The sequence below is a fragment of the Malania oleifera genome, chromosome 3 (assembly GCF_029873635.1).
Source record: "Malania oleifera isolate guangnan ecotype guangnan chromosome 3, ASM2987363v1, whole genome shotgun sequence".
NCBI lineage: Eukaryota > Viridiplantae > Streptophyta > Magnoliopsida > Santalales > Ximeniaceae > Malania > Malania oleifera.
This window is the reverse complement of record NC_080419.1, coordinates 123,083,230-123,093,843: the sequence shown is the minus strand read 5'-3', so window position 1 is coordinate 123,093,843 and position 10,614 is coordinate 123,083,230. Positions and strand designations below refer to the sequence as shown.

Genomic DNA, 10,614 nt, shown 5'->3' with positions numbered 1-10,614 from the left:
TCTGCTGCGTAGGCTTCTGCTGTATGTTCTTATGTATCCCTGGTACCCACGAGTCTAGGTGGATTGTGACCTGCTGAGCTGAAATGTGAAATGTGTGATGTTGATTTTTATTAAATAAAAAATATATATGTGAAAATGAGCAGGTCGTGACAGCTTGGTATCAGAGCCTAGGTTGTTAGGTTATGTAAACTTTAGAGTGTAGTAGAAACAATACCGAAGTTTAGGAAATGATTTGAGGTTGTGTCCTATAGTCTGGAAGTAGGACTTCCGTGGTAGTTTCTGTGTTTTTCCTGGGGTGACGATTTCAGGAAAACCATAATAAGCTATTGTCGGGTTGTGTTCCTAGAATGTAGGACTAGGGATTTGAAATGAGTTGGAAATGTTGAGATAGTGGTGAGGATAGGTAGGTAAAATATGAGGATAGGATTTCTAATTTGTGTTTGTTACTTCCAAGATGGATCTAGAAGGAAATAGTGCCCATGCGAGTGGCAGTGATGGGACAGGACCATCAAGTGTAGCTAGGACCAACTCTGATGCAGTATTACGTAGCGTGGCTCAACAGGTTATGGCTGAGATCACTAGGAGTCCGAGGGAGTAGAGTGGTCCATCTGCAGGCCATGGGTGCACTATCGAGAAGTTTACAAAGATGAATCCTCCAGCGTTCTCAATGTACTGAGAAAATTTTGGCTGTGTTACAGTGTACTGAGGAGCAGAAGGTCCTCTTTTCCACCTATAGATTGATAGGAGAGGCTGAGAGGTGGTGGACTGCGGTGAGACTATTGGAGCAGCAGAGGGTGACTCTGATAGCTATGACATAGGACTGGTTTAAAGATCTGTTCTTTGATAGGTATTTTCCAACTACTGTGAGGGAAGCTAAGGTAGAAGAGTTCCTGAGTCTGAAGCAGGGACAGCTATCCGTCCAACAGTATGCAGCACGTTTTATCGAGCTCTCTCACTTCGCCCCATATATTGTTCCTGATGAGGTGAAGAAGGCGAGGCAGTTTGAGAGAGGCTTGAGGCAGAGTATATTCAAGCAGGTAGTGGTGCTGCGGATCCAGGACTTTGCTAAGTTAGTCGACAGGGCAGCCTTGGCAGAGGTTGGTAAGCGTCTTGATGCAGAGGAGCAGGGACAGAGGAAAAGATCTGCATCTACCGGCTACTAGCAAGGTCATAAACCGGGTTAGTGGAGGAGAGGTAATCATGGTAGAGGATGGAGACAGGAGACGGGAGGACGTGAGGTACAGACAGGGCAGGGTCCTCCAATCTGTCAGACTTGTGGTCGGAGGCATTGGGGAGAATGTCAAGCTGGTGGTGTAGTGTGCTATCACTGTGGTAGATCAGGGCATGTGGTGCGAGATTGTCCAACCCCACCAGATACAGTTCTGGTGTGCTATTGTTGTGGTAAACCGAGGCATATGGTACGAGATTGTCTTACCCCACCAGATGCAGTTCCAGCTCTTAGACCATATCGGGGAGGTTATCAGGCGCCACGTGGGGGCCAGCAGAGGAATACGGCTCCAGCTAGGGTGTTTACTTTGACGCCGGGCGAGGCTGAGACGACAAGTGACGTGGTAACAGATATGGTGATTATGCTTTCCTTTAAAGTTATTACATTATTTGATTCAGGAGCTACACACTTGTTCGTGTCTTCAGGGTGTGTTAAATTATATGGGGCTGAAACACAATCACTAGATGTTGAATTGTTGGTATCTACACCGATTGGGTCTGTAGTGAGATATAGTAGGATGCTCCAAGATTGTCCAATTGATATTCAAGGAAAGACTTTGTCTGCAGATCTGATAGGGCAAGACATGCATGGGTTTGATTTTATATTTGGCATGGATTGGCTAGCAGCTAATTTTGCCAGCATAGATTGCCGTGCACGAGAGGTGATATTCAGATCTCCGCGGAAAGCAGAATTCAAGTTTTCAGGGTCGAGAGTGCAATCCTCGCCTCAGCTCGTTTCAGCTATTCAGGCTAGAAGACTACTATTGAGTGGTTGTTAGGGGTTTGTGGCTATTATGAAAGAGATGTTAGGGAATGAGTTGAAACTTGCTTGCACGCCAGTAGTAAAGGAGTTTGCAAATGTTTTCCCAGATGAGTTACCAGGCTTGCCACCCGACCATGAGGTAGATTTCTCTATTGATCTACTTCCCGGTACAGCGCTGATTTCTAAAGTACCTTATCGGATGGCGCCAGTAGAATTGGCAGAACTGAAGAATCAGTTGTAGGACTTGCTTGATAAGGGCTTCATACGACCCAGTGTATCTCCGTGGGGAGCTCCTGTTCTATTTGTGAAGAAGAAGGACGGGACTATGAGGATGTGTATAGACTACATGGAGATTAAAAAAGTGACGATCAAGAACAAATATCCTCTAACCCATATTGATGATTTGTTTGACCAGCTCCAAGGTACACGGGTGTATTCGAAGATTGACCTCAGGTCCGGCTACCATCAGGTGAAGGTGAAAGCAGAAGACGTCTCAAAGACGGCTTTCAGGACCAGATACGGGTATTACGAGTTTCTTGTTATGCCATTTGGTTTGACGAATGCTCCTATGGTATTTATGGACTTGGTGAATAAAGTCTTCCACCAATACCTAGACCAGTTTGTTGTTGTGTTTATTGATGATGTACTGGTCTACTCGAGAAGCTATGAGGAGCATGAGACGCACCTGAGATTGGTTTTACAAACGCTTCGGGAAAAGAAGTTATACGCCAAATTCAGTAAATGTGAATTTTGTCCTGAGAAGGTCATGTTCTTAGGGCATGTTATTTCTGGGGGTGGTATTTTTGTGGATCCTAGCAAGATTGAGGCAGTAGTGAATTAGGGTAGACCAAGAAATGTCCAAGAGACCAGGAGTTTCTTGGGGCTAGCTGGATATTACCGTCGTTTCATTGATGGATTCTCAGCCTTGTCAGGACCCTTGACACGATTGACGAGAAAGAATGTTAGATTTGAGTGGGACGATAGTTGTGAGCAGAGTTTTCAGGAGCTGAAGCAGAGATTAGTCACAACACCAGTGTTAGTCATCCCATCTGAGGGTGAGGGGTATGTCATTTACAGTGATGCGTCCTTGAAGGGACTTGGCTGTGTATTGATGCAGCATGGCAGGGTAGTGGCGTATGCGTCTAGACATTTGAAGGAATATGAAAAGAACTACCCTACACATGATCTTGAATTGGCTGCAGTGGTATATGCATTGAAAATTTGGAGGCATTACCTATACGGCGAGCAGTGTGAGATTTTCTCCGACCACAAGAGTTTAAAGTATTTCTTCACACAAAAGGAATTGAATATGATGCGGAGAAGGTGGTTGGAGCTAATTAAGGATTTTGATTGTACCATTAGCTATCACACAAGGAAAGCAAACGTGGTAGTTGATGCATTGAGTAGAAAATCTAGGGAGCCAGTATTGGCGCCTATAGGGATCCAGCATCCGATCATGATGGATCTAGAGAGACTCGGCATAGAGTTAGTAAAGAGTGATCTCCCAGTATGTATTGCCAGGCTAGTAGTACAGCCTACTCTATAGGAAAGGATTAAAACCACTCAGAAGGAGGATCCAGAATTAGCAGAGGTGATAGACAGAGTACAGAGTAGGCAGGGAGAGGAGTTCAGTATTGCAGATGACGGAGCTTTGCGGTTCCATTCCAGATTATGTGTTCCTGTCGATACTGAGATCAGGAAGACCATTCTAGAGGAAGCTCACAGATCTTTGTATACAGTTCATCCTGGTAGTACGAAGATGTACAGAGATCTGCGAGAGTCATACTGGTGGAGTGGTACGAAGAGGGAGATTGCCGAGTATGTAACCCAGTGTCTAACGTGCCAGCAAGTAAAGGCTAAGCACCAGAGGCCGACAGGGCAGTTGCAGCCATTATTTATCCCAGTGTGGAAGTGGGATCATATATCTATGGACTTCGTGTCAGGACTGCCGACGACGTTACATGGCCAGAATGCCATCTGGGTGATTGTTGATCGGTTGACGAAGACCACCCACTTTATTCCTATCAAGATCAACCACTCCCTCAGCCATTTAGCAGAGATCTACATTCAGGAGATAGTTCGTTCTCATGGGGTGCCTATATCGATTGTGTCAGATCGAGACCCGCGTTTTACATCACGATTTTGGAGGAGCTTGCAGGAGACTCTGGGGTCTCAGTTATCGTTTAGCATGGAATTCCATCCTCAGTCAGACGGGCAGACTAAGAGGACGATACAGATATTAGAGGACATGCTCAGAGCGTGTGTACTAGACTTTGGGGGTAGTTGGATTCAGTTCATGCCGCTGGTAGAGTTCACGTATAATAACAGTTATCAGTCTAACATTGGCATGACACCATTTGAGGCTCTATACGGTAGGAGATGTCGTTCTACTTTGTTTTGGGATGAAGTGGGTGAGCGGCGAGTAGTGGGGCCAAAGCTTGTGTAGTAAGCGTGTGATAAGGTTCGGGTTATCAGAGACAGGATCAATGCATCTCAGAGCCGACAGAAGAGTTACGCTGATAATCGCCGCAGGAATCTGGAAGGGTTATGCGATTTGCTAAGAAGGGTAAACTTAGTCTTAGGTTTATCGGTCCATTTGAGATTCTAGACAAAGTGGGACCGATAGCCTACAGGCTAGCTTTGCCACCTATGTTGTCTAGGATCCACGACGTATTCCATGTTGCGATATTGAGAAAATACGTCCCAGATCCTTCTCATATCATCAGTTATGATGAGTTGGAACTTAATGATTCACTGGTATATAAGGAGGTACCAGTACAGATTCTGGATAGGAAGGTACAGGAGCTACGTAACAAGACGATTCCTCAGGTAAAAGTCTTATGGAGGAATCATGCGGTGGAAGAGGCTACTTGGGAGTCTGAGGAGTAGATGAGGCAGAGGTATCCACATTTATTTCAAGAGGTCTGAGTGGGTAAAATATAAGTAGTTAAGTTGTATTTCTTTTTTTTGCAGGTACATGTAATGGTTTAATTAGCATAGTATTTTAGTTTTGGGAGAAGTTTTCTTCTATACATGTAATCTTCCAGGACTTGGAATGTAACCACGCTATTCCGCCGCCATAAGTGAGGATAGGTAATAAATGAGTAGACCATTTTTCCTTATTAAGGGATGACGAGATATGTGAACGGTAAATTTCGAGGACGAAATTTTTATAAGGAGGGGAGGATGTAACGACCTGAATAAAATGATATTTAAATAATAAGAGAAAGGGAAATGGAATCCGGGAACAGAAGTAAGAAGTCAACGACATTAAACTTTGGAAGGATTTAGAAAAGGGGATCAGCAGGGCTTTGTCGACGAATATAGGGGATTCGTCGACGAAGGCTTTAGAAAATTCATCAACGAAGGACTGAATTTCGTCAACGAAGAAATACCGAGAAAGGGTTTTGAGCTGACTGAATTTTGTCGACGAAGACTGAATTTCATCGACGAAATTAATGACAATTCATCGGCGAAGGTCGGGCTCGTTGACGAATTCCGCTGTTTAATAAATATGAAAATCCGGGATTTTTTAAGCTTCTTAAAGAAGCTAACTCTCTCCCTCTCTCTCCTCTTTGGTTTTTTCTCTCTCTCTCTCTCTCTTGGATTTTGGCCTCGCCAGTCACCGGATCAAAGATTTGAGGCTACCACGACGCTTTTGGCGAAGTTCTTTACAAGTTTGCCGGAGCGGATCGTCAGAGAAACGAAGTTGGAAATCATCCCTAAGTTGAGGTAAGGATTTTTAAGTCATATTTGGTCTTGCGCTAGTTAGAAGAAATGTTGTGCGTAAGAAAATACTGAAGTTTAATTCTGAAAATTTTCATTTTCTGGGGTGTTGAGTTGAGAACCCTGCGGGTGCAGGGAAGATTTTCTCAGAGGTTTTTCAGGAAACAGGTAAGGGGATAAACTAAGCTACTTTTATTTTAAGAAAATGCATGTATATATATATATATATATATATATATATATATATATATATATATATGTAGCATCTGGTTTCAGGAAAAAATAAATATATTTATATATATATGATATATATCTGGAAAATACTGTTTAAATGATGATATGTTGAATACGTGGAAAATTTGTTCAGTGTGGCATGAGTATGAAAATGTTGTGAAATACTGTTTTCTTGGAATGGGGATGATATGGATTTCTAAGACGGAAAATTGGCGTATGGGCCGAGATATTTATATATATATATATATATATATGTGTGTGTGTGATTTGCCGGCGTACGGGCCGTGCTATGTAGATATGTTTGCCAGTACACGGGCCGTGCTATGTGGATGAGGTTTGCCGGCGTACGGGCTGTGCTATGTGATTTTCCGGCGTACGGGCCGACCTATGTGATTTGCCAGCGTACGGGCTGTGCTATGTGATTTGCTGACATATTGGCCGTGCTATGATAAAATGTGTAATACCGACGTACGGGCCGATGATTTTCATGATACACGTATATATGTGAAATGATATGATTAATGTGAAAATTAATGATATGAAATATATCCCTGTATCACAATTTCAGTATATGTATATGATATCAGAACCTGGTTGGTTTGGTTTAGGCTAGCACTTGCACGGTACCGTTGCTATGTGTCCATGGTCTTCGTGATCATGAAATCTGTGTTAACGCCACTGTACGGAGTGGTGTGAGATTGGATGGTCGATGTGGTTATTTTCAAGAAGTGTGCTGTTATCGCCCCTGGTGTACGGACCAGTGTGGGTAGACCTATCGGACCTATAGACTAGACTATTGACTTGGCAGTGGTCGGCCAACCATTGTCAGGTCCCGCCTTCGAGCCACACAACCCAATCATGTGGGGGTAATACATGACAATAGTCAGCTAACCTACCAGGGATGCTTTTACGTTATTATTATGATATGATATGAGATATGTTTATGAAAGGCAGTATGTTCTGCCATGTTTTGATATGCTTATGTTTTTCGCAGATTTGATAAATAATACTGGATATGATATGTATGATATATGTAGAACACGGTATACTCATGTTGCCACACACTAGTATTAGTTTATTTCCCTTACTGAGAGGTGTCTCACCCCTAAATCTTATTAACTTTTCAGGAGCCCCAGATAGGAGAGCTGGAAAAGTCCCGCTGATACAGAGTAGTTATCTGCCCTTGTTAGAAGTGTAAGTCTTGGTTGGGACAGTTAGATTTTTTGTGGGAATTGTCCCTAGATTTATTTTTGGGATGTATATACTGAGAGATAGTGTTTGTAGTACTCTGGTATGTGTTATGCACATTATGATGAGATGTATATGATTTTATACTTTCTGCTGCATAAGCTTCTGCTGTATGTTCTTATCCCCGATACCCACTGGTCGAGGTGAATTATGACCTGCTGAGCTAGAATATGAGATGTGTGATGTTGATTTTTACTAAATAAAAAAAATATATGTGAAAATGAGCAGGTCATGACATAGTATACCTAATAATATCTTTTGACTAAATCCTTATAATCATTTGTATAAATTTATCCCTTCCCAATAAAATATTGATGCATTTAAGAGAAAATAATTAACGTATGTACGTCAAAAAATTGAGCTACTAAGTAATAAATAATCAACACATCATATTATTTATTACAATATTGATCATTCATGTAATTTCATATTAGAGAGACCACATACAAATGCAACAACTAAAAATTTTATTTATTACATCACGTACAATAGGCTACAGAAAATAGCACTATTAATTATTATCAATTATTTCATTAGAGATTGCGTGATTATATATATACACACAACCTCATATTACATAATACTTAAATTATTGATATGCAGAGGCGCAAACCACATAGCAAACTATGTCAGGAACTTAACATCTTCCAAAGTGAACATTGCAGTATATGCTGGTGAAGTATCTTCACCAATTATCGCTTTTGACTTGCATCCACCCCAACTATCTTCTGTTTCGTGTCCAGAGTTACCCATTTTGTCAGAAATGACACCCCAAACATCATTAGCATCAGCAAAATGTCCAGATTCACGTATCTCAGTATAGGACTACGTGCATAGATAAAGTCAATGATTAGTAGACTATTAAATGAATGAATTAAAAGAAAATATAACTATACGTGCTCAAATGCACTTTTTGGATAATATAAGTGTTGGTGTATTTTAACATTATTATTTTATTTATTATCTTGGAAAAGAGCATGTATCTTGGAATAGGTTATGTACCCACATTTAATTAGGTAATTCATTTATGTATCCCATAAATTCATAAGATTAATTATATGAGTGTATCTTAAAATTAGGTGTGTACCTATTTAATATATATACATTTTATTTATTTAGTTCTTGGAGAATGAAATGTCATTTTGTGTCTATAAATAGGCTTTTAAGGCATTTGACACATCTAAACACCAATTTCTTCACATCATTCTCACCATATCATATTTCTTTCAAGTCTAAAAAGTTTGACAAGTAAAGAAATGTGTTTTTTTTCTTCTTTTTGTAGAGCTTTGGACTGTTGGAGAATTGGAGAAAGTCATACGATTCAAATCGAACTGTTGTATCTTAGGGGAGACAAGTCTTGAGGGGTTCCATTGTACCAGTTCGTGAATTAAGCATAAAACCGCAGAGGGCTTGAATCTCCTTGAAGAGAGCGAGATACCTATATCTTAGCCTATTTGTGAATTGTATTTATACTTGTGTTTTTATTTGTGTTTAAGTTTTATTATTTTTATTTTATTAAATTTCCTTTCAATATGTTTATAATTATAATAAAGTATGTGTATTCAACTTCTATTATTACTACTAGTCATGGGTGTGCACTAGGTGCGTGCTCTAGATTCTCTCTTTTTATTTTTTTTTAATATAAAAAAAAACAACAAAAATTTAAATAGTACTTGGACATTTTGGGATAATTGTAGATAATTATACGAATATTATGGAGTAATTAAGAGTAGTTATGGAGGTAAATTTTGACATAATTATAAAGATATTTTGAAATTGTTGTAAAGCATTTTAGAATAATGATGGATAGTTATAGGAATAAATTTGAGGTTTTTGAAAGATTTCGGAACACCATTATTTAAAATATATAAATAAATAAATAATTCATCATAAATTGTTATTCTATATTTGAAATATTAGATTTTTCAAGTCATTAATTTACGTATGTATGAGTTTAAATGAATTATTGTATAAAATTATATTAAAATTTTAAACTAACTCAAATTTAAATTTAAAGTGCAAAATGGATGTGGGGGAAATGGCACTTCAATTAATTAATTAATTGCTTACGTGGTTGCTCCCGATGTAAGGGATAGACCAAGCCATCATCCAGTCGCGGCCCTCTCCACTTCCGTTCACGCCGCCGTAGACGGCTGCGGCGGAGGAACCTACCATGGCTCCGGTGGGGTGGACGTGGAGAAAGGCGCCCCACTGGCCGTTCTGCAACTTGAGGGGGTAAGGGGCGGCGCCGATGTGGCCGTGGTAGTCGTGGGCGTTGACGTAGCTGAGGGTGCCACCGGTGGCGTTGTAAAACACGACACGGCAGGTGATTCCGTTGCCGTACTGGGATTTAAGGTTGTCGACGTAGGTCTGCGCATCGACGTTCTTGCTGCCGTCGTTGATGTAGTCCATGGCGTACTGCGCCCTCACCGCCGCCGTTATGTCATTCGGAGCGCCCGGCAATCCCTTTATGTAATCGTCGGTGATTGGAGTCCCAAACACGTTGGACGACATGTTTGTGCTTCGTGTTTACTGCGTAATTAAGAAGAAGCCGTGTGATGTCCGTCCGACGTATTGGGCTTTATATAGATATGCGAAAGGTGCCGCAAAATTCTACTCCGTTCTTCCTTTTCTCTTTTATCTTTTTGTGTTGAGAACATGTGGCCCCCTCTTATGTTTAAAGAAATGAAGTAAATCTTGAAAATTTGTTATAAAAAAAATAGATGCAAATTTCTATGATTTTTCAAAATATTGGAGGCTATTTGATTTTTCGGATAGTTATATTATGATTATTAGTTTTCTAAAAAATCGAGGAAGGGACGTTTAAGTGTTTTAAAATCAAATTCAAAGAGAGATTCGTAAAATTTTACTTGAAATAGATGGTATTTTTTCTAAATTTCAACGAGTTGGTTTGTGAAATTTTTGAAAATTTATTTATAATTGTTATGGAAAAAAAATTTGTGTGATCTTGGACTAATTCTATTTTTTTTATTTTTTTTTATTTTTTAAAAACTTTTTAGGAACTTAGTTATAAACCAGCTCATTCTCAAATTATGATATGATTATTTTTGTTATATGTATATATGTAATAGCATAAGACCAAGATTTTTTTTTCCCTAACAAATTTTTTTTGTGAAGTAGTATATATTAGATTCTTAAAAGGGTCCAATAATGCAAGCAATTCCCTAATTATGTCATTAGAATAGGAGTGATGATTTTTATCATGGGTTTATGATCGTTAGAGTCCATATAATACGAAGAGTTTACAATTATTGCGGTCCACATAATATGAATAGAGGAGAAAACAAGAGGTGTTTTTTTAAAAAATCTTTCTTCTCTCCCCTACATCCATGATATTATAAATCAATGAGTTAATTATTTCCATCGAATCCAGGATGTAAATCATATAACGAGAC

The 10,614-nt window shown here is 39.7% G+C and overlaps 1 protein-coding gene across 1 annotated transcript; it reads right to left on the bottom strand.

The window, feature by feature from the left end:
• Positions 1-7,648: 7,648 nt before the first annotated feature.
• LOC131150915 (23 kDa jasmonate-induced protein-like) lies at positions 7,649-9,805 on the bottom strand. The gene is made up of 2 exons (XM_058101991.1): positions 9,269-9,805; positions 7,649-8,023 (listed from the first exon to the last, which is right to left on the bottom strand). Exons 1-2 carry the CDS (start codon positions 9,710-9,712, stop codon positions 7,823-7,825), a joined length of 645 nt encoding a protein of 214 aa, XP_057957974.1. The 5' UTR covers positions 9,713-9,805; the 3' UTR covers positions 7,649-7,822.
• Between the last annotated feature and the right edge of the window lie 809 nt (positions 9,806-10,614).